The sequence below is a fragment of the Bos javanicus genome, chromosome 15 (assembly GCF_032452875.1).
Source record: "Bos javanicus breed banteng chromosome 15, ARS-OSU_banteng_1.0, whole genome shotgun sequence".
NCBI lineage: Eukaryota > Metazoa > Chordata > Mammalia > Artiodactyla > Bovidae > Bos > Bos javanicus.
The window spans coordinates 34,559,046-34,584,107 of record NC_083882.1 but is presented as its reverse complement, the minus strand read 5'-3'; the positions used below and the strand labels follow the sequence as shown (position 1 = coordinate 34,584,107).

Genomic DNA, 25,062 nt, shown 5'->3' with positions numbered 1-25,062 from the left:
GGAGGGAGCGGGGCGGGAAGCGGGGCAGGCCTGGGAAGGGATTGGTGAAGGGTGTGCGGCGCCCACGCCGGGGAAGGGTCTGCAGCTGGCTGTGGGCCGCCCCCTCTTACAGCTGCTAACCTGGCGCCGGCGGGAGCGGGTTTGCAGCTCCCCCATCACCCCGCCCCGGCGCGCTACGAGCGTCTCCGCCCCCTGTCTCTGGTCTCGCCCGGCAGCTTGGCGTCTCCTTCCCTCCCCTCGCACTCTATTTTTAGTAATAATTCTGTACGCTTGCGCTACTCTAAACCGTTCAGAAAGCTCGCTCAGGTTAGAGCCCCATGACGGCGCGAGTGGCTGACAGAACGGGGATTGCATCACCATTTTGATGGGGAAGAAATTGAGCCTGGGAAGGGAGGTGGAAAGGGTCCTGACTGTGTCTTAGGCCAAACTGGCTTCGGGCCTGCTTTGGTGTGCAGTTTGCAAGATCGAAGGGTGCTTCCTAGTGGGCGAATGTAGTGTCTTACAGCGTTGCTCAACGCCCTCAGCTCCTGGCACGGAGCGGGAACTCACCCCCGGATACTGAACTAAGGAGGCTGGTTTTCAACTGATTCCTGCCTGCCAGAGCGGCCTTCTAACCCTCAGCGCTTCCAGCATAGCCCCTGCCCGGATTCTGATCATCAGGTAATAACTTGGATAATAACTGAATGATTTTCGTCCAGCAAAAATTTTCATATAAAACAGCTTTTATCAGACACACCTTCATACACTATCGGACAATTTTTCTGAAGGAAAATGTAGCAAAGAATACTACGAATATGAAGATAGCAATTCCACTTCTGTTCATTTATCACAAGAAAAAAAATTGGAACTATGCACAAACCCTTGTACTCCAAGTTATTCATTATGGGGTTACATATAATAGTAAAGAACTTAGAATCTAAAGTCCTTAAAGTTCAAAAACAAATTGATTAAATTGTATAGCCATGCACTTGAATACTAGGCTGCCATTAAAAAAAAAAACGTTTTGTAAAATAGTAACAGAAATATTCATGATGTATAATTAAAGCAAATATTATATCAATTTCATGCACACACACGCTGGGTGTTGGATTACAGGTGATTTTTATTTTCTTTTTTGTACTTTTTGTACACAACCCAGACTCCAAGCCACAACTTATCTTGCGGGTACAAATGGGGTCACATTAAAAAGATAGTCCATATTCAGTGGTTCTTGACCCCTCTGCTGACACAAGCCTCCAGTACTCATCACCCTTTATACCTGAGAGGCCCTTGCTAGCGTCTCCCTGAGCTCTTATAGTATTTCCCATTCTTTCACTCCACCCACTCCTTGGTGTTTCTGCCTAAAGACCACTTAAGGGCAGCACCTCACGTTTACCTGTCCAGTCTATGGCATCTTGAAAACATGGAGGACCATGCTAATAAAAATGAAAACCTTAGAGGCAAAGCAGCTCTTTGTTCTCAAGAGAACTTGATGTGCAAAAACTATACTGTTTGCTGATTGTTTTTAAGTTAAATGATTTAGTGAAAGTCACTCAGTCATGTCCCGTTCTTTGTGACCACATACAGCCCATGGAATTCTCCAGGCCAGAATACTGGAGTGGATAGCTGTTCCCTTCTCCAGGGGATCTTCCCAACCCAGGGATCGAACCCAGGTCTCCAGCATTGCAGGCAGACTCTCTACCAGCTGAGCCACCAGGGAAGCCTGTTTTATAAGAGTGGCCTTTTATATGATCAGACTATCATTCCTTTTTTTAAAATTAATTAATTGATTGATATTTTTGGCTGTGGTGGATCTTCATTGCTGCACACAGGCTTTCTCTAGTTGTGGTGAGCAAGGGCTACTCTTCATTGCAGTGTGCAAGCTTCTCATCGCAGTGGCTTTTCTTATTGTAGAGTATGGGCTCTAGGCATAGGACTTCAGTAGTTGCAGCACACGGGGCTCAGCTGCCCTGCTGCAGGTGGTATCTTCCCCAACCAAGGATCAAACCCTTGTCTCCTGCATTGGCAGGTAGACTCTTAACCACTGGACCACTAGGGAAGTCCCTGACCATTCCTTTTAAGCATATGTAATAGTATAAAATGAGACCCTCCTCATCTCCATTTGGCTAGGACTCTTGGGCTTCCCTGGTGGCTCAGAGGTTAAAGCATCTGCCTCCAGTGCGGGAGACCTGGGTTCGATCCCTGGGTCGGGAAGATCCCCTGGAGAAGGAAATGGTAACCCACTCCAGTATTCTTGCCTGGATAATCCCATGGACAGAGGAACCTGGTAGGCTACAGTCCATGGGGTAGCAAAGAGTTGGACACGACTGAGCAACTTCACTTTCACTTTCACTAAAGTAGTAAGTGCCAATTACTCCCACATTATAAAATGAGGTACAAAACCACCAAAGCAGAACTTGTGAAGGTGTCTAGAAACCTTCACATACCCTGGAAGTCTATGAAAGAGGTTGAAGAGGTTGAAAGAGAATTCTGAGAGGATACGTGCAATATTGTCAGTGTACTATGAATCCTGCCCATTTTGTGTCTAAGGAAAGGCAGGTGTCAGCAGGGCCACTGAGAGCTTGGCATGTATCCCTCCATGTTGGGACCAGGCAGGTTGCTATCTGGGCTTCCCTGGTGGCTCAGCTGGTAAAGAATCCCTCTGCAATGCGGGAGACCTGGGTTCGATCCCTGGGTTGGGAAGATCCCCTGGAGAAGGGAAAGGCTACCCACTCCAGTATTTTGGCCTGGAGAATTCCATGGACTGTACAGTCCATATGGTTGCAAAGAGTCAGACACAACTAAGCGATTTTCACTTCAGGTTGCTGTCCAGTTCATGCTGAGAAATATCCAATGGCTTCTGGCCAGATAACTGCTCTGATAGTGAGCAGAGATATTGTTACTTTGGAGGGGTCTTTCATGTCCAGAGATTTTAAGACAAAGAATGTCTGAATATCTCCTATGTGAGTGTTTCCCATGCGTGAGCAAATTGCCCAGGGTATAGTGTTAGACTCAGCCCATGGGAATTTCTGGAGGGCTGAAGGGACCCCCACAGGAGACTTGACTACTAGATCCATAAAGGCTGAGCGAGATGAATTCAGCATCCCATTCAGAGACATTAATATACCCGAATTAAGAGATTCCAAGAAATAAGAAGTAGGAAGCTCTTTCAAAACACCCACAGACAATGAGTCAACACTAAATACTTACCAAGTACAGAAAGCATATATACCAAGTCAATAGTATCAAACCAAAAAGAACTTCTTACTCCTTACCTCTCCTCCTCATCACCATCCCCAAACCCTGGTGGAGCCAGAGGCATTCTTGTGAGTAGAGAATGAGCCACAAGAAAATAAAAACACAAAGCACATCTCTTCCTTTCTCAGTTCTAGAGGAGAAGAAAAACTTTAATCTTAAAATTTATAACACTGGAATTTTTAAATACTGAAATGAGAGAAACAGCTTAGAAGCTAAGGACTTAAAGTGAGCAGAAAATTCAATACAGGAACCTGAGATTTCATCCAAAGGGGCATATGAAGGAACAACCTAGAGTCAGTTTTCATAGTGAGAGGATCTGGAAGAATACAGTTGTTACTCAGTTTCATCCCTTGAATATACACGCATCAGTACTTTAACTAACTTATATTATCAAGTTATATCCCTTAATACAATTTCTTGAAAGTGTTGCAGTGAAGCTACTATCAATATTTGAACTATGTACATACCACTGACTAGCTCTTCCCATTAGCAGCTTGGTTGAGTTTCAGTTCTTGAATGAAGCTCAGTTCAGTTCAGTCAGTCAGTCATGTCCAACTCTTTGCAACCCCATTGACTGCAGCACGCCAGGCTTCCCTGTCTGCCACCAACTCCCCAAGCTTGCTCAAACTCACGTCCATCGAGTCACATGAGTTTGAGCAATGAAGCTAGATACAAATTATTTGATGAATTATTGAATGAAGCTAGATTTGAATTATTTGATGGTAACACTTTCAGGTGCCTTGTCTCCCCATAAGAGGAAAATATGAAGTTTTTTGAGTACACGGAATATATCTGTATACTATACAGGTTAGGAAGTTTTTTCTTTTAGATTATCTTATTTGATCCTGTCAATATTACTGGTATAATAAGTATTGTTGGGATCATTATTTTATAGATGAGAAAGCTGAGGCTCAAAGAAATTAAATGATTTACTCCAAGGTCAGATTTCCACAGAATATATGCAGAAATAGCTAATATATGCAGAATTTAGAATATATGCAGAATATATGCAGATTAGCTAGCTACAGACCAGTTCTCTCACCAAAAACAATTAGGAAAGATGGGAAAATATTTTTAAAATTTGTTTTAAGTCATTGGAGAGCTATGAAAGCAGCCAGAACTTGGAGGGCCAGGATCTAAAAGCTGAGAGATTTCATTTGGCACTACTTTTCTACTTGAAGCATTTGTTAATTAGCAAGCAGTGACTTGGAGGCTAAGAAGCTGGGCTCAAAGAAAAAAAAGGAGGTGGGCTGAAAGCAGCAGCTGAGAAGCTGAGAAACTGAACAGTACTTTTAGCAATTTTATGCGATCAGGAGGAGTAAGAGTAAAGGAAAGGAGAGCAGAAGAAAGCCCTGGTACATACTCAAAGCTCTCCTCTGAGATTCCCAAAGAGCTGCACCCTAAGAGTAGAGGTGACCTGGAAATAGACCAGCCCTCAAAGACTGAAATGTATCATCAAGTTGACTTAGCTCCTACTTGGACTAAGCACTGCCTGCTCAAGCAAAAGTTAATTTCTTCTGGAGGAAGATAAAATCATCCAGAAGCTATGAAGGATTTCTGATAAGGAGGTTAATGATTCTTTGCTGCTGTTCAGTGGCTAAGTCAGGTCTGACTCTTTTGTGACCCCGAGGAGTACAGCATGCCAGGCTCCTCTGTCCATGGGGTTCTCACTGGAGTGAGTTGCCATTTCCTTCTTCGGGGATCTTCCTGGACCAGGGATCAAACCCATGTCCCCTGCATTGGTAGGCTGATTCTTTACCACCGAGCCACCTGGGAAGCCCCAATGATTCTTTACATATGGCTAATAAGTTTATTTTTACAGAGTCCTCTCACAATGTAATTCTTACAATAACCCAGGAAAGTACATCTAGCCCACTTAACAGATGAGAAACACAGGACTGAAACTTTATCAAGAATTCCAAAAACTGGTTACTAGGTTTTCCAGGTGTATTTGATTTCACTTATATCACATATTCATAGGCTTTTTAAAAGGAATAAGGATGTTACAGATTTTTGAAACTAATAAAATTCTAATATACATTTAAATCCATTTTCAACATACATTTGACAAAAAATATATGCTTATTGAAAACATAAATTTTGTGTCCTTTTATTATCCAAATGACTAACAAACTTTCAAATCATAAATGTGTATCACATTGTAAAATAAAGACAAGACTGAAATAAGACAACAGTGTCTTTATACATTTCCTAGAGAGTAATATACAAACTCTATTATGTGTTGCTCTAGTAATTCCAGGATTTTTTCTTTCAGTTTGGACACACTTTGGTGTGTCATTACCACTGTATAACTCCAAATGACAAAATAGGCAGATTAAGAAATGTAGGCATTCTGACAACCAGATTTTGAAGCGTTCGTTCTTCAAAAAGTCAGGAAAATACCATCTGTGTCTCTGAGTAATAACTCACTGATTAACCATTATGAACCGCACTTTTGGTTCAAGTCTGTTCTGATATTTGAGTAAGTATTAACATATTCCTTGAGGCTTTGAAGAAATATATTTAAAATGCATGAAAACGCTAAGACTCTCAGGATTCCTCATTTACCAAACATCACAAATTCAGAGTTGCGAAAATCTGACATCAATCATAAAATGTTTCCATTATTCTGAAGATGTGAATTATAATTGTTGTGTCTTTAACATTTACTTTAGTGTGCTTTAATCATAGTGATTTGAAATACCATCATTTAAAAATTCAATAACTATGATTCTTTACCATAATCAAGGTTGTATGAAAATAACCAGACACAGTATGCATAATTTTTTATTTGCTATCTATCATGGTTTGCTTCATAGATTTCCTTGCAACCAAATACTATAAACTACGTAACCAGTATTTCAAATGGTTTCAGATTAACTGACTTAGATCTAGTACTATCAAAGGTATATTTAACAGTTGATCAGCTATTAAAATTTACAAGTAATGTAAAAATCTGAAGTACCATAAATTACTCTTCCTAATTCTATTTCCTTGTATAACATAAAATGAAATAAATTTTAAGAGTTTTTAAATTTTCCTTTGAGGCCTAAAAAGGATTAAAATATCTAGTGATCTGTTGGAAAAAAATGTTAAATGATATACAATTTGACTATTAATGTGAAAAAAATTAAGGACACAGTTTTTAAAGTAGCTGATTATGAACAGAAAATTGGCTGAAAATATGACCCTGGCTTCCCTGGTGGCTCAGACAGTAAAGAATCTTCCTGCAATGCAGGAGATTCAGGTTCCATCCTGGGGTCGGGAAGATCCCCTGGAGAAGGGAATGGCTACCCACTCCAGTATTTTTGCCTGGAGAATCCCATGGACAGAGAAGTCTGGTGGTCTGCAGTCCATGGTATCACAAAGAATCAAACACGACTGAGTGACTAACAGTTTCAGTTTCATTCACCATTAATAGAAATGAGATCACTGGGAGAGGAAACTGATGGAGCACAATATTCAGGTGATTCTGAGTTCCTTTTAAACCTATAGAGTTTAAAATTCTTGGCAGGGCTGCCATTATGCACAACCCCATTTCATTCTTTGTAAATAGTGTGACAAGAAGTTACACAACATTGGCCTAATTTATGGGGCATTAGATGGAAATATCTAGTAGGCAGTTGGATTTAAAAGGCAAAAACTCAAGACAGGTGTTAAGAGTTAGAATTGCAAATATGGGACACATACGGAATAAGAATTGAAGTTATGGACACGGATGACATCTCCATGAACAGAAAGCAGAGAGAAAAGAGGGCCAAAAGCAGAAACTTGAGGAAAGTCTTCTTTTCGTGGGTGGGGGGAGAATAGGAGCAAACTGAAAAAATAAAGCCTGTCCTGTGGCCTCCAGAGTTACCCGTTAATACCAGACCTGCTCCTTGTACTACACCGCTGACACCACATAAAAGCCAGTGCTAGCTACCTTCACTGTTTCAGTGTCAGTCTGAAAACGCTCTTCCTGACATTTCTTACACCATTTTCTTCCCCATTTCCGCACCCTATACCCTCACGCCTGGCCTTCCTATTTATGGTCTCTGCTTATACCTTGGAAATAAAGTGCTTGGCACTGCTTTCCAACTTTAACTTGGTACGTCTCTCCTCTGTCTCAGTTTGAACTCTCCCTCTTAACAACACTGTCTCCTGCTAACCTGAGGACATTCTCTGGGGCTGCATGTCTGAGTTCAGGGCCTTGCAAGTGACACACCCACCAAGTTCCCTTTGGCCTCCTGAGTAAGGCAGATCGTGTAAAACATACAGAGTGCCATAGAAAGAAAAGACCATCCCCAAGGAGGATGGTCACTCGGCAGGGGCTCCCTAGTGCCTACAAAATAAAGTCACAAATTCTTAACGATTATGTCCCAATCAGCCTTTCTAGATTTAGATACTCCTATTTCCCTATAAGACATTACACTTAAAATTAGACTATCTGCTCTTTACTAGGAATGTTTCATATGCAAAGCTCTCTCTGCTTTTGCTCAGGCTAGCAGTGGAGAGAGTTGGTTTCCTATTAAATTGAGGCATGTGAATGTGACCAAGCTTGGCCCAAATTTGATGATAAGTAAGATACTGTAGAAATAAGAGGATCTTAGATAACAATATGGATTAGCTCCATAATAATCATCAAGGTATTTTAAGTGATCATCATTTTACTCAAGAAGAACTGGGGAAAATAAAATCAGGCTAAGAATAGATTTATCCATTGGGTCAAGCAAATTCTCTATAAAAACTGGGATGGTAAGGGATGGTAAGTGAATTGTATCGTATGTGAATTATACTTCACAAAAGCTGTTACCAAAAGAAAAAAATAAGTAGTGGCTAAAATATCTAGATGTGTGCTCGGGGTATCTGGGTACTCATTTTCAAAGAGTAATGGTCCCTTAAAGAAGGTGAGTAGAGAATATTGTTTGGCTGCTGTCCCTCCACAATCAGCTCTTTAAGCAAAGCCACAGTTGGCCCACAGGCATCTGAATTGGTGCTCAGATGCTTTGAGGATGAGGACTGGTAACTGTCAGATGCTCAGCTGCCTGCTGACCTTAGCAAGGGCATCACTGACAACATCCAGCTCATGCTGAAGCTCGTTCATGGCGCTGGTTATACTCCTGGTATCTTTCAAGATCTGAATACTCCGTGTATACGGATTATACTTCACTCCAAATGGACGCTTGATTGTCTTGGTAAATTCTCTATATAAGAAAACAAATAAGAGGCAATCAGTTTCTAGGGGGAAAATGATGAAAACAGAATACTGTCCATTAGTCTAACATTGAACATATCTAAACATTCAGAAAACGAAGATCATGGCATCTGGCCCCATCACTTAATGGGAAATAGATGGGGAAACAGTGGAAAAAGTGTCAGACTTTATTTTTTTGGGCTCCCAAAATCACTGCAGATGGTGATTGCAGCCATGAAATTAAAAGACACTTACTCCTTGGAAGGAAAGTTATGACCAACCTAGATAGCATGTTCAAAAGCAGAGACATTACTTTGCCAACAAAGGTCCATCTAGTAAAGGCTATGGCTTTTCCAGTGGTCATGTATGGATGTGAAAGTTGGACTGTGAAGAAAGCTGAGCGCCGAAGAATTGATGCTTTTGAAGTGTGGTGTTGGAGAAGACTCTTGAGAGTCCCTTGGACTGCAAGGAGATCCAGCCAGTCCATCCTAAAGGAGATCAGTCCTGGGTGTTCATTGGAAGGACTGATGCTGAAGCTGAAACTCTAATACTTTGGCCACCTCATGAGAAGAGTTGACTCATTGGAAAAGACTCTGATGCTGGGAGGGATTGGGGGCTGGAGGATAAGGGGATGATAGAGGATGAGATGGCTGGATGGCATCACCGACTCTATGGACATGAATCTGAGTGAACTCCGGGAGTTGGTGATAGACAGGGAGGCCTGGTGTGCTGCGAATCATAGGGTCGCAAAGAGTCGGACATGACTGAGCGACTGAACTAAACTGAACTGAAACACTTTGTATACTTCATGTCCTTTTTGAAATGCCATTAAACTTTCCCTCTCCCCTAGCTGGAATGAATTGCTCCTGGATAAAATGCAAAATGATGTTTCATCTGTATCTCTTTAAGGCTTCCAATTTGGTATATAGTAATTTGCATACATTTTGTTTTCCCTATTAGATTCTAAACTCTCTGATAGGAAGGAATGGGAAGTAACCAGTTTCTCAGTGTATCTGATTCATATTTGCAACCCTGAACATAACTGTAAACAACACATCCTAAATATTTACTGTGGAAGGGAGATATGTTCCAGGCAAAAGGTGCCTCAGCTCAGTTCAGTTCAGTTCAGTTGCTCAGTCGTGTCCGACTCTTTGGGACCCCATGAATCGCAGCACGCCAGGCCTCCCTGTCCATCACCAACTCCCGGAGTTCACCCAGACTCACGTCTATCGAGTCAGTGATGCCATCCAGTCATCTCATCCTCTGTCGTCCCCCCTCCTCCTGCCCCCAATCCCTCCCAGCATCAGAGTCTTTTCCAATGAGTCAACTCTTCTCAGGAGGTGGCCAAAGTACTGGAGTTTCAGCTTTAGCATCATTCCTTCCAAAGATATCCCAGGGCTGATCTCCTTCAGAATGGACTGGTTGGATCTCCTTGCAGTCCAAGGGACTCTCAAGAGTCTTCTCCAACACCACACTTCAAAAGCATCAATTCTTCAGTGTTTAGCTTTCTTCACCGTCCAACTCTCACATCCATACATGACCACTGGATAAACCATAGCCTTTACTAGATGGACCTTTGTTGGCAAAGTAATGTCTCTGCTTTTCAATATGCTATCTAGGTTGGTCATAACTTTCCTTCCAAGGAGTAAGCGTAGAGGGCTTCTAATTATTAGCTGTTTACTTCTGTGACTTGTTACATTACTGGACCTACATAAGGCAGAGGAAAATTAAGGTATGAGGAAGATATACTTTACCTCATCTTCTCCTTTGCATCTTCAAAGCTTTCAGATACAAAGTAGACATCCTGAAAAGTTGTGATGAGACACTCCTGTTTGCATGTAATCTTGGGGTCAAAGGGCTTTACTTTGGCATGTCCAGAAAGAGCATGCTAGAGGACAAAGAGTCCATGAATCAAAAAATACTATCCATTTTCATAGATCACCTTCTTCACACAACTGCCAGAATCAGCACACCTCTGAATGTATTACAGAGTGGTCCCAATCTACAATTCCAAACTTATTTCCTACATCTCTATTTAATCCACAATATACTAAAGTAAAACAAATGAATTGCTATTCCCTATAAAATGCCCCACTCTTTATAACACTCTTCTCCATGTAGGATATACCCAAGGATCTTTATTTATTTACTGTTAATATGGCATCTGCCTTCTACCCAACAGTAGTTATTCCTATACATGACTTGTACCCTCCAGCAGGTGGTGGGCTCTTTGAGAGCAGGACTGTACCTTCCATTCACCACCTAACAAACAGAGGTTCATTCCTTTATTGGATACATAATAAATCTCATTGAAGAATTCCCTAGAAAGTACTGAAGTTATTGTTAGCACACCAAAAACAGTGAGGAAACAGCAAGACTTTGTTAAGCCAAAGTTTTAAAATACTTATTTATTTAGAAGATATATCTATATTCTGAATAGGCATCTATATTCAGAAAACTTAGGAAAGAGAGAAAAATACCTCTTAGGTAATGCTTACTGCCACCCCAAGTATTTTCCACAGTAAGCTCTTGTTCAAATCCAGAAACTATTTCAGGTCGCATCAATTACATTAAGTGAATATGGTTACATGCAAATATTTACAACTCTTACTTTGAGTTCACTGATGGAAGAAAGTAAGCCAGCACCAAAGACTCTTAGCTGCCCCTCTTGTTTGCACAGACCAAACTCCACAGTGAAGAAGTAGCACTGCAAAAGGACATCAGCATTACCTTCACATCGTGGATGGCTCAGTTTAAAACAAATTACGACGTTTAGGCACTGACCCAATTTACCCTGGAATAAAATCCAAGACCCCAGATTGGCTCACAAGTATTTCTACAGTCTGGCCTTGACCAAGTCAGACTTCCCAAACTTTTGTTCCTGGAACTCTTACATGCTTTCAAGTATAACTAAGGACCTTCCGTGTATGTGGGATATAGCTAACTATATTTACCATATTCAAATGTAAACTGAGACAAAATTTAAATATTGACATTAATTTTAAAATATAATAAACCATTTTATGGGCTTCCCAGGTGGCTCTGTGGTAAGGAATCTGCCAGCAATGCAGGAGACCCAGGTTCAATCCCTGGGTCAGGAAGATCCCCTGGAGAAGGGAATGGCTACCCACTCCAGTATTCTTGCCTGGAGAATTTCATGGACAGAGGAGCCTAACCGGCTACAATTCATAAGGTGACAAAGAGTAGGACATGAGTGAGTGACTAACACATTAAGTTCCTTGAAGGTGGGAATTAAACTTTACTCATATTTGTATTTCCAGCATGATGTCTTATAAAATGCTAAAAAATATTTTTAGCATCATTTTTAGAGAACCTATCATTTTTTACTGAAAAAAAGGGTATATAAACTATTAACATTGTTGTATTCTAGTGTTCTTTATTTCTCTGCCTTTTTTTTTTAGGCTCATGTCTTTTTTAAGTGAAGTGAAGTGAAGTCTCTCAGTCTTGCCTGCCTCTTTGCAACCCCGTGGACTGTAGCCTACCACGTCTTCTTTGGATAAACCTTAAATGTCTTCCTTTAGTGTTATTTAAACTATTTAAATTAAATTAAATATGAGCAGAGACAAATTTTCTAATGCTCATCTGGAATATGTACTTTTAAACTACACAAAAACCCACATCCCACCCCAGTTAAGAATTAATGATCTGTATAGCGATTTCCAGATTTATACCGTTGCCAGTTTTTGAACAGCCTCTTCTGAAGCTCCAAGAGAAGCCAGGCCAATTTCTTGGGAGAACTGAGCAAAACTAGGTTCAGCCAAAAGAGGAACATGACCTAAGAGTTCATGGCAGGTATCTCTGAAAAAGAGGTACAAGTTGTCACACTATGACGTTTAACATAAATGCATGATCAACCATTCAATCAAATAAAAACCTGATCTTACTTTTATTCAAACTGATCAGGTGGTATTACTTTGGAAATGGACCACAAAGGACATTTTTATAGTAAAGAAATTATTTTGGTTCAAAACCTTGAGCATTCACAAACACATATACATAAATTCACGCACATACCCACAGACATCCACATGTCGCCCCACCTCCACCCCCAAATCAGGTCTCTGTTCAAATGTCACCTTTTCAGAGAGTCCTTCTCTGATCACCCTTTTCAAAATAGAAACACACACACGCACACACACACACACACACCTCTGTCCCCTTTCCCTGCTTTATTTTTCTCCATGGAACTTATAACCACCTGATATTCTATTTTATTCATATTTACTTGTTTGTTTATTTTCTGTATCTCCCATTGGAATATAAGCCCTAGGAGGGCAGGAAACTTTGAATTTTTTTCAGTCTTACATCCCCTATGCTTAGAACAGTACTTGGTACCTAACAGGTTGTCAGTTACTACTGGTAATAGTAATGGCTAGCCTGTATAGCGCAGAGAACATGTATTACAGGCCAAGCACCATTCAAAATGCTTTACATGTGCTAATTCACTTGATCTTCATGAAAACAAAACTCGTGAGGTAAGTACCATACTGATGGATGGAGCTGCGATAGAGGTACTTACGGTTCTGGAGTGTAGAGAGGATCTGAACTGTGTCTCACATACTGTGTGCAGTGGAAAACTCGAAAGGCTAAGCCTGATAAGAAATCCCTTGGTGATAAGTAACCAGCCACAGGACGGATGGAAAAACCTGTGCGTTCTGCAAAGCAAAGGAGAAAAATGTTCCCCAGAATAGACTAGTTGCTGCAACATTTTAATTCTGCCAGTGGCACCAAGTTACCACTTGGAGGGAGAACATGAAGCTAAAACATGTCACACAAGTCATAATTACAACGGCCAGACGATGACTTAAGAACTTTTACACATGACATCTCCTTTCATGTTTATGATTGTGCCAACCATAAAACTATGGCTCAAAGACTCAATAATGTGCCCAAGGCCACACAGCAGATGATAAATGTAGGATGAACCCAGGCCCTACACTGCACCTTGCTGTCTCCATGAAGAGGTTAAACTGTTCCTTAGACAATCTTTCTTTTAAAAAAAAAAACTTTAAAAATCTGTTAATTTACACCAGAACCATTTTTTGAAACTATGACATTCTTAGCCAGCACTCCCTCTTGTAGTTTCTTTATTATCTGAACTGACTGGTGCTCTTTCATTCCCCAACAGTTGAGACTGCATGCCCACTGTGAAAGTTACTTGCTGCAGTGGCTCTGGGGACCTCTATAAGCTCTAATACTGTCCTTCATTTCAAACTCTCAGTTCAGTTCAGTCGCTCAGTCATGTCATTATTTGCGACCCTATGGACTGCAGCACACCAGGCTTCCCTGTCCATCACCAACTCCAGGAGTTTGCTCAAACTCATGCTCATCGAATCAGTGATACCATCCAACCATCTCATCCTCTGTTGTCCCCTTCTCTTCCTGCCTTCAATCTTTCCCAGCATCAGGGTCTTTTCCAGTGAGTCAATTCTTCGCATCAGGTGGCCAAAGTATTGGAGTTTCAGCTACAGCATCAGTCCTTCCAATGAATATTCAGGACCAATTTCCTTTAGGATGAACCGGTTAGATCTCCTTGCAGTCCAAGGGACTCTCAAGACTCTTCTCCAACACTGCCATTCAAAAGCATCAATTCTTCAGTGTTCAGCTTTCTTTATGATCCAACTCTCACATCTATACATGACTACTGGAAAAACCATAGCTTTGACTAGATGGACCTTTTTGTCGGCAAAGTAATGTATCTGCTTTTTAATATGTTGTCTAGGTTGGTCATAGCTTTTCTTCCAAGGAGCAAGCATCTTTTAATTTCATGGCTGCAACCACCATCTGCAGTGATTTTGGAACCCAAGAAAATAAAGTCTCTCATTGTTTCCATTGTTTCCCCATCTATTTGCCATGAAGTGATGGGACCGGATGCTATGATCTTAGTTTTTTGAATGTTGTATTTTAAGCCAGCTTTTTCGCTCTCCTCTTTTACTTTTACCAAGAGTCTCCTCAGTTCCTCTTTGCTTTCTGCCATAAGGGTGGTGTCATCTGCGTATCTGAGGTTATTGATATTTCTTCCGGCAATCTTGATTCCACCTTGTGCTTCATCCAGCCTGGCATTTCGCATGATGTACTCTGCATGTAAGTTAAGTAAGCAGGGTGACAATATACAGCCTTGACAATATGCTCCTTTCCCAATCTGGAACCAGTCTATTGTTCCATGTTCAGTTATAACTGTTGCTTCTTGACCTGCATACAGATTTCTCAGAAGGCAGGTCAGGTGGTCTGGTATTCCTATTTCTTGAAGAATTTTCCACAGTTTGTTGGGATCCACACAGTCAAAGGTTTTGGCATAGTCAATAAAGCAGAAGTAGATCTTTTTCTGGAACTCTCTTGCTTTTTCTGATCCAACAGATGTTGGCAATTTGATCTCAGGTTCCTCTACTTTTTCTGAATCCAGTTTGAACATCTGGAAGTTCTCAGTTCACGTACTGTTGAAGCCTTGCTTAGAGAATTTTGAGCATTACTTTGCTAGCATGTGAGATGAGTGCAATTGTGCAGTAGTTTGAACATTTTTTGGCATTGTCTTTCTTTGGGATTGGAATGAAAACTGACCTTTTCCAGTCCTATGACCACTGTTGAGTTTTCCAAATTTGCTGTCATATTGAGTGCAGCACTTTAACAGCATCATTTTTAGGATTTGAAACAGTTCAGCTGGTATTCCATCACCTCCACTAGCTTTGTTCGTAGTGATGCTTCCTAACACCCATTTGACTTCAAATTCCAGGATGTCTGGCTCTAGGTGAGTGATTACACCATCATGGTTATCTGGTTCCTGAAGATCTTTTTTGCATAGTTCTGTGCATTCTTGCCACCTCTTCTTAATGTCTTCTGCTTCTATTAGGTCCATACCATATCTGTCCTTTATTGTGCCCATCTTTGCATGAAATGTTTGCTTGGTATCTCTAATTTTCCTGAAGAGATCTCTAGTCTTTCCCATTCTATTGTTTTCTTCTATTTCTTTGCATTGATCACTGAGCAAGGCTTTCTTATCTCTCTTTGCTATTCTTTGGAACTCTGCATTCAGATGGGTATAGCTTTCCTTTTCTCCTTTGCCTTTAGCTTCTCTTCTTTTCTCAGGTATTTCTAAGACAACCTCAGACAACCATTTTGCCTTTTTGCATTTCTTTTTCTTGGAGATAGTCTTGATCACTGCCTCCTGTACAATGTCACAAACCTCCGTCCATAGTTCTTCAGGCATTCTGTCTATCAGATCTATTCCCTTGAATCTATTTGTCACTTCCACTGTATAATTGTAAGGGATTCGATTTAGGTTATACTTGAATCGTCTAGTGGTTTTCCCTACTTTCTTCAATTTAAGTCTGAATTTTGCAATGAGTTCATGATCTGAGCCACAGTCAGCTCCCGGTCTTGTTTTTGCTAACTGTATAAAGCTTCTCCATCTTCAGCTGTGAAGAATATAATCAATCTGATTTCAGTATTGACCATCTGGTGATGTCCATGTGTAGAGTTGTCTCTTGTGTTGTCAAAGAGGGTATTTGCTACAACCAGTGCATTCTCTTGGCAAAACTCTGTTAGCCTTTGCCCTACTTCATTTTGTTCTTCAAGGCCAAACTTGCCTATTACTCCAGGTATCTCTTGACTTCCTACTTTTGCATTCCAGTCCCCTATGATGAAAAGGACATCTTGTTTTGATGTTAGTTCTAGCAGCCCTAATGGGTCATCCTAGAACCTTTCAACTTCAGTTCACACATTCTGGTAATTCCAGTTCCACCCCATTCCTTTGTACTTGGATTCTCCCACTCTGATGGGCAAAAGAATTTTCCACAAAGATGGAGATGTTCATTATGTGGACTACCAGTAGGGTATCCACTAGCCATGTGTGGCTACTGAGCACTGAAATGTGGCTAATGTGGTTGGGGAACTAACATCTTGATTTACATTTATTTTAATTATTTAAACAACCACAGTTGTCTAGTGGCCACCATATTTGCCAGGGTAGGTAGCCCTTTCCAACTCACATTTTGTTGGAGCTGACTCTTAATTTTGGTTTCTGTCTTTGACACTTTCCCTTGAAACATCTTTAGCTATAAGTTCTGCAGCCTGCTCAAGCTCCAGACCCCAAGTGATCAGCTTTCAGTTTCATATCCATAACAAAATATTTCCTCTAAATCTCATGCAAATGTGATTTGATAATAACTTCTGCAGCATATGCTAGTCTATCTTTGTTAAGCTCCACAAGTTCATGTGCTTTGGTTCTCTGCCATTCTTAATCACTACTATTTTTAAATCTAGTTTTCATAGGAACTACTACCATGGGTTCTTCCCTTGAAAAAACTATATTGCCATCTTCTGTTTAGTACTTAGTTTTGTATACAGTGGTTGAGGAATGAGAATTATGGAGTTGAAAAAATATGTAGATGTTTATAACAGTCTATGTAATAAATTCTATTGTGATTGGAAAATACTGTTTTTGAATTTATCACATAGACAGTTATAAATATCTACATATCTACTCAACTCAGTAAGATAAACTTGCTTTGGGGCTTTCCTGATAGTTCAGTTGGTAAAGAATCCTCCTGCAATGCAGGAGACCCTGGTTCGATTCCTGGGTCAGGAAGATCTGCTAGAGAAGGGATAAACTACTCACTCCAGTATTCTTGGGCTTCCCTTGTGGCTCAGCTGGTAAAGAATCCGTCTGCAGTGCAGGAGACCTGGTTTCAATCCCTGGGCTGGGAAGATCCCCTGGAGAAAGGAAAGGCTACCCACTCCAGTATTCTGGCCTGGAAAATTCCATGGACTGTATAGTCCATGGGGTTGCAAAGAGTCGGACACGACTGAGCAACTTTCACTTTCACTTTCACTAAACTCCCTTTGAGTCAAAAACATAACTTCTATTTTTTCCCCTAAAGTTCTAATCTGCTGAGATCAAAGGGGATGTTTATTTCTCTTACATATTGTAGACTCTGGAGATCATTGGTCATTTTATTTATTATTTTAGCTAGGAAAAAATAAGGAAACCTGGCCCAAGTAAGCATGATGGACTAAAAGGAGGAAAGTTGTCCTTACTCTTCATTTATGCTTCCCCTAAAACATCTTCTTTGGGAAAACAGTAGAATCTTAGTGTAGAAAGGGGCTTCAGAGATCATTTACTCCAATCTTTCCAAAGGTGCCTGAATCTTCTCTGTCACAGATGGGTATGGAACTTTTGCATGAACATTTCCATGGATGTAGAACTGATCATCTCATTAGCCTGCTGCATTTCAAATGGCTATTTTAGCAAGATCTTCTCCATTTCGAACTAAAAGTTTGTTCTTTCTATCCAACTGTCCTTTACTTTAGAGCTGTAGAATAATCCCTCTAATATATAAGATGACCTTCAAATATTTAAATAAAGTTATAAACTCCCCTAAATTCCCAGGTTCCCTAAGGATCCTTCAGATTTTATTTATCTGATACATTTTCCTATCCCCTTACAATTCTGCTCACTTTCCTCCACATTTGCTCCAGGTTATGAATGTTCCTCTTCAAATGTGGTGCCCAATTCTCCAGGACAGAATACAGAAAAATTCTGACTTCCCATATAACCAGATGTTAGTCCTCTATTAAAAATTCTGTTGTGGTTGAAAAAGAGTTCAATACTCCTTTTATAAAAATTATACAGAGTGAAGTAAGCCAGAAAGAAAACACCAATACAGTATACTAACGCATATATATGGAATTTAGAAAGATGCTAACAATAACCCTGTGTACGAGACAGCAAAAGAGACACTGATGTATAGAACAGTCTTATGGACTTTGTTGCAGAGGGAGAGGGTGGGAAGATTTGGGAGAATGGCATTGAAACATGTATAATATCATGTATGAAATGAGTTGCCAGTCCAGGTTCGATGCACGATACTGGATGCTTGGGGCTAGTGCACTGGAATGACCCAGAGGGATGGTATGGGGAGGGAGGAGGGAGGAGGGTTCAGGATGGGGAACACATGTATACCTGTGGCGGATTCATTTTGATATTTGGCAAAACTAACACAATTTGTAAAGTTTAAAAATAAAATAAAATTTAAAAAAAGAAAAACATACTCAACAAAAAAAATAAATAAATAAATAAAAGCTAAAACAGGAAGGAGACCCGTAACAGAGGCGATATATGGATATGGTACAGCTGATTCACTTTTCTGTACAGCAGAAACTAGTAACATCATAAAGCAACTATACTACAATAAAAATTAATTTAAAAAAAGTAAATAAAAATAAATAAAAGCTAAAAAAAATTAATTAGCTCATTACCTTTTAAAAAGTTTGAGACATCTTCCAATTGTGGAATATTATCTTCCCGGTATCCACAGTATTTAGAAAGCAAAGGTAAGTTTTTGAGATACTCTCTGCAGGCATGGGTTGGGTAAAGTTTGTTGAGCTCTCGGAACACAGTTCCCCAGGTCCTAATCTCTTCTTCAGTGAATTCAACCCTAGGAATGGGGTCTCCACTAATGAGATAAAGAGAAGAAGTCATTTTGAATTAGCATCCAATAAACAGCATATATTTTATTTTCTATTTACTATATGAGCATAATTTATGCCATTTATTTCATTATTTCAAAGTTTTAAGTTATTTTTATAGTACACTTACTGTTTATAGTTCATAGCCAAATCTGCAAAATACTTTCGTCTTTTACGGTAGACGTTGTCTTTGAAGCCCTAATAATTAAAGAAAAGGTTTTAAATATCCATTCTAAGATATACTTGACAAATAATTTAGAAAGCATTTCATTATTATGCGAGTGACTATAAAGAAGGGCTGTATAACTTATTTTGAGCAAGCACTGTTTAGAAGTTTATGATCATTTTAAAGTCAATGTTATATGACAGCTTTATATGATAGTGACTACAAAGATAAAAGATACTATGGATATAAAAATACTACAGTTGCTACAAAAATAAAATAGTTTGAGGAAAAAGAAAAGTATCACCCTAGTTAAAGTACATTGTTTTCCAAGGGTGAGATTTTTTTCTTAATTGTCTGACTACATCTTCAATTATATTTTCCTATACAGTAATTAATAACAAAGTAGTAATTACTAATACTTGATATTATGGCAGCTGAATCTAGCCTCAGAGTTTATCGCAAAATGCTGACATATTAATCATTTGCAGAAGCAAATAATGATAATAAAAACAGACAAAATAGTAACATTAGAATTTATACCTATAAAAGATATTTAATAAAAACAATAGGCAGAATAAGGCATCAAACAGCAAGTCTCAGGAGGAAATAATCAACAATACAAAATAGGAAAGAAGGGGAGGACACTTGAAAGGAAAGAATGAGACTTGTATGTTTAACATAGATTTACAAGTCCCTACTATGCCCCTGGCCTTGTGCTAAGATTCAGAAAAACACAGCACAATCCAGGTCTTCAAGGAGTTTATGTTAACCAATGATTTTGAAGCATATGATAAATGGCTTGTTAGAGACAGGCACAAATACCACTCGAACTCACAAGAGAAACTCGAATCCAAAGTATGTGAAGAGGACAGTGCGGGTAAGGAAAGGGTCCCCGGCACTGACTCCTAAGCTAAGTCTCAAAAGAGGAGCTGAGAGAGCTAGGTGTAGGACAGGAAGCACAGCACCAAGGGCAACACAGAAATAATAGCATGTTGTGCCTGGGAAACATACACAATCCAACACTGCTGAAGTCTGGAGAGCGTGGAGCGCGGTGAAGACTAGTTACAGGCCTGCTAACAAAGGTCTGTTTGACCGCCTGGATTTTAGTCTTGGGGTAATTGGAAGCCATTGGGTTTGTTTTTTTTTTTTTAATAACAACTTTATCAAGACGTAAAATCACATACTTTAAAATTGACATTTTAAAGTGTATAATTTAGTGGGTTTTAGGATATTGTGCAACCACCTCCACCATGATTCCAGAACACTTTATCACCCCAAAAAGAAACACCCTACTCATTTGCAGACTATTCTCATTTTCCCTCATCCCCAGCCCTGAAAGTCACTAATCTACTTCCTATTGCTAGGAATGTGCCTGTTCTGGACATTGTATATGAAAGAAACCACACAATATATGGCCTTTTGTGAATGGCTTTTCTTTCACTATGACAGAGATTTCAAAGTTCTTCACCCATGCTGTAGCATGTTGAGTGTTTCACGCTTTTTTATGGCCATTAAAAGGAAAGCGAAGTCGCTCAGTTGTGTCCCACTCTTTGCAACCCTGTGGACTGTAGCATACCAGGCTCCTCTGTCCATGGGATTTTTCAGGCAAGGATACTGGAGTGGGTTGCCATTTCCTTCTCCAGAAGATCTTCCCAACCCAGGGATCAAACCTGGGTCACCCACATTGCAGGCTTTACCATCTGAGCCACCAGGGAAGCCTCATGGCCATTATTATTTCATTTTGGGGACATACCATGCTTAAGTTATCCATTCATCATGATGGATATTTGGGTTGTTTCTACCTTTTTGCTACTATGAATAATGCTTTCATGAATATCCATTTACAAGTTTTCGCATGGACTTATGTTTTCAATTCTCTTAGATCTGTATTTACGCACAAGAGGGGTAATTGTGACACTCAGGCTTTAGATCATTCTTGTGACTATAAGGAGGACAGGATGGAGGTGGCAAGGATGAAGACAGGGAAACCAGTTAAGGGATCAGTTAAGGGATACGGTGAGAATAAACAAGGAACAAATTTAAGTATTTAGGAGGTGAAAGTCAGCAGGCCTTGGTAGTAGGTCAGTAAAACTGATTTACACCCTTTTCCCCTTTCTGTAAACATGCCCCAGATTTTCTTACCTTTGAATCTTCGCTCATTTTGCAATGAATTTTCCTTTCTCTCCATCTCTTTCCTGCCCAAATTCTCTAAGGCCTTTCTCTGATCTCTTCAGCTAGAAGTGTTCCCTCCCTTGTGTACATATCAAAACAGCCTTTGCATGCCACTTAGCACACTTTTCATATTTAAATCTTATATGTGTGTTTATATATACATGATTTACTTTGGCAGCTAGACTGTAGCTCCCCAAGGGCAGTTACAGGAATTTATTAATTCCAATACTTGATAAGATATTATTATAAATTCACTGATCAGCTGGGGGCTGTCTAAAGCAGTACACGGTCACATTTACACAGCTAATGAGTGATAGAAGCTAGATTAAATCCCTGGCCTGTACAACTCTAATGCAGACTTGCTCTTCTCCTCCCCTCCTAGGATCCTAGATGTCCATAAGAAGTCCTACTGCTCCAGACTTAGTAATGCTCCAACTCACGCCTGTACTGTATCACATTTTAATAGAAACTGCAGACACAGTCTTAACTGTAGCGTAATTCTTGGAAGAGCTCTCAATTTTAAGAATTCCAGACATGGGACAGATATTTTGGAGCCAATGAAATTGGACGCTCTTCAGTCACTTGGTATCAAGTCCACCAACATGAAGGTCTAATAACACTTCCTGAAACTCAGATTAATCGAGATCCTTATTTAGTCTAGAATAAGCACTTTCTCTAAAAAAGAAAAATAATATCCTTAACTTTTTAGTTTGTTTTAAATTATTTTCATGAAAATATTATATTTTTATATTTAAAAAACTTACAGGATGGTCAGCATCCAGTTCAGATCCATACATCAGAACTCTGTTGGCACAATGGTCCAGGTCAGAAATCTTCTTTGGAAACCAAGGAACAGTTTCCATACCTGCAAAATACAAAAACCACTAACAGTTGAAGAGATCCTCTTAAATTAGGCAATAAGAAAGAAGAAATTAAGGAAGTCACAAATGCATTTGGATGAGATTTTTTATTTTAGCTTGTACTTTGAGGCAAAATGTAAACAAGTAAGTTGTTCTAGTTCTAATAAATACATCTTATTCAAAATTTTTGAATTTAAAAATGTTTTGAGCCTTAACTTCCTAAGTCTTGGAGAAATTATGTATTTTAGTCACAGACCAAAAGTTCAAAACAGTTTAAGCTACAACTTTAGCTATCCTTAAAAAGTAGATAAGGATGAATTTTACAGATCAAGGTGCAAATTTATTAAAAACTCATTTTTAAATTTAAATGTTTAAAACTCTGAATGTCTTTAAATGTAAATGCTTTTAAATTATTAAAAACTCTGAATGTGTGGCTCAGCTGGTAAAGAATCTGCCTCCAATGCGGGAGACCTGGGTTTGATACTTGGGTTGGGAAGATCCCCTGGAGAAGGAAAAGTCTGTCCACTCCAGTATTCTGACCTGGAGAATTCCATGGACTGTATAGTCCATGGGGTTGCAAAGAGTCTGACAGGACTAAGCAACTTTCACTTTCACTGAATGTTTATTTTTGTTGATTGAAAGTATCCTAGAGATAATATGGCACCCCACTCCAGTACTCTTGCTTGGAAAATCCCATGGGCAGAGGAGCCTGGTAGGCTGCAGTCCATGGGGTCGCTAAGGGTCGGACATGACTGAGCGACTTCACTTTCATTTTTCACTTTCATGAATTGGAGAAGGAAATGGCAACCCACTCCAGTGTTCTTGACTGGAGAATCCCAGGGACGGGGGAGCCTGGTGGGCTGCCATCTATGGGGTCGCACAGAGTTGGACACGACTGAAGCGACTTAGCAGCAGCAGCAGAGATCATATATGTCTTTGCCACTTTGATCTTCTTGCCATCCCTCATATATGTAAGTCTTCCTAAAGCTCTTCTCCCTGGAATACCTATTCCACTCCCAGTCCTGCTCCACCTCATTTTCAATTTTCCTGAGAATATCCTTCTCCTTCAAGACCCAAATCAAATAAGCCTTCCCTGACCCTGTGCTGCTCCTGCTGCTGCTAAGTTGCTTCAGTCGTGTCCGACTCCGTGCGACCCCATAGACGGCAGCCCGCCCGGCTCCTCCACCCATGGGATTTTCCAGGTAAGAGTACTGGAGTGGGTTGCCATTGCCTTCTCCTCCCTGACCCTGTAGGTGGCGCTAATTCTCTATCTTCTGGGTTCTCGGGACTATGATTCTAATTCTCCAAAAGCTTTTACCATGTTTTACTGTAATGAAACCGTATTTGGCTGTCTTACAGAAAAGAACTGGAATGACTCTAGGGTAAGATTATTTTTTTATATCCCCATTTCTTAGTAGAAATATCTGACACAAGCTACTGTTCCCTAAATATCAACTGAACAATTTAGCCTCTATAAAACTAATCATTTTATAGATGAGGTAACCAAAGTCCAGGGCTTCCCAAGTAAAGAATCTGCCTGCCAATACAGGGGACACAGGTTCGATCCCTGGGTCAGGAAGATCCCCTGGAGAAGAGAATGGCAACCCGCTCCAGTATTCTTGCCTGGAGAACTCCATGAACAGAGGAGCCTGTCGGGCTATAGTCCGTGGGGTCACAAATAGTTGGACACGACTGAAGCGACTTAGCACACATAGCCATACAAATACATAACAGATGAATATCAGCGTTTATTACACCCCCAATCTTGTGACATAATCTGAAGGGATTATTTAAAATTGAGTACCATATACAAAATGTGACTGGTTTATTTGCTTGTGTTTTGCCCTAAGTAAACTACAAGGATTTTTTCACAATAGAGATTTTAGACTTTATCCTCGCTACTGAGCATCTGAAAACATACAGGGCTTTACTGCTTTTCCATTTGGTTTTGGTGGAAGTGAGAGCAAGGAAGAATGTTGTATTTCACATATAAAATATTTCATATCATAGTCATCAGTAATTGTCAACAGTTTCAGCAAATTTAAATATCCATTTAATATCTGCTAAGAATCTGCCCTGTAAGAGTTATTAAGTGCTCAGAGATTGTGAATTTGAGACTTGTAAAACCAAGAAATGCCTGACAATTTAAAAATTGAGATAACTAAATGGATTTCTAACTATTCTGAATTCTTTACCATACTCAAGGTTTCCTTTTCACTTCTCTCACCTTTGATAAAATGTTGCTTTATAATTTTTCTTTAGCACCTTGAGCAGTTACATTTTGTATCTTCTTTATTATCAGATTGTAAGCAATTTGAAGAGACAGTGTTTGATTTTTACTTTCATGCCTTTAAGATAAACATAAGATCAGACACATATATGATGCACTTAATCATCTGAGTAGCATTTTCACCTTTCAACTTACCGTCTTCCTTCACAGTAAAATTATCTGGTAGATTCACAGAGAGTATATTAGAATGAGACTTCAAAAGATGAAAAATATCATTCAGTTGTTCTCTACTGATATCACAGTCAACAAAAATCTCAAATTCTGAGCTTCTTCTCTTTGATTTTCGGGACTCGATGTGTAACAGGTTCACATGCTTCTCCTGTGGAAAGAAGAAGATGAAGAGCATCCATGACTGCCTCAAATGGTTATAGTCTCTGAGTGAATTACTTTCATTACCGCTAAAAATCAATCTCATCATTTGTCATAGTAGCCAACGGGCGGAAAGTCCATTTTTAGTGCTGCCAACAGTAAAAAAAATTCCTCCTAAATTTTAGGTACTTTTTTTCAGTTTGAAAAATTCATCTCACCCTCCAGAAACTAATAAATGAAATGAACACCCACCAGGGAGTCCCCCAGATTTCCACAACTGATTAGCATTCAAATCAAAAGACCTAGTCTTCTAGATGAAAAGAACTCTTTGAAAATTCTCACAAATAAAGGCTAGCTTTTTAAAAAAGTT

The 25,062-nt window shown here is 39.7% G+C and overlaps 1 protein-coding gene and 1 long non-coding RNA gene across 3 annotated transcripts in view; one reads left to right on the top strand and one right to left on the bottom strand.

The window, feature by feature from the left end:
• Positions 1–22: 22 nt before the first annotated feature.
• On the top strand, positions 23–25,059 carry LOC133261890 (uncharacterized). Its single transcript, XR_009741164.1, has 2 exons — positions 23–660; positions 22,000–25,059. It is a non-coding gene; the product is annotated as an uncharacterized LOC133261890 (long non-coding RNA).
• Positions 5,171–25,062, bottom strand: part of TPH1 (tryptophan hydroxylase 1) — a 32,643-nt gene continuing 12,751 nt past the window's right edge. For both annotated transcript variants that reach the window (XM_061440659.1, XM_061440660.1), the window contains exons 3-11: positions 24,519–24,702; positions 21,998–22,098; positions 19,026–19,093; positions 18,686–18,882; positions 12,951–13,086; positions 12,103–12,229; positions 11,022–11,117; positions 10,165–10,298; positions 5,171–8,420 (exon numbers count right to left, since the gene is read on the bottom strand). In XM_061440659.1, coding sequence (XP_061296643.1) covers positions 8,246–8,420; positions 10,165–10,298; positions 11,022–11,117; positions 12,103–12,229; positions 12,951–13,086; positions 18,686–18,882; positions 19,026–19,093; positions 21,998–22,098; positions 24,519–24,702 — 1,218 coding nt within the window. In that variant the 3' untranslated portion in view covers positions 5,171–8,245. The remainder of the gene's footprint in view (positions 8,421–10,164; positions 10,299–11,021; positions 11,118–12,102; positions 12,230–12,950; positions 13,087–18,685; positions 18,883–19,025; positions 19,094–21,997; positions 22,099–24,518; positions 24,703–25,062) is intronic.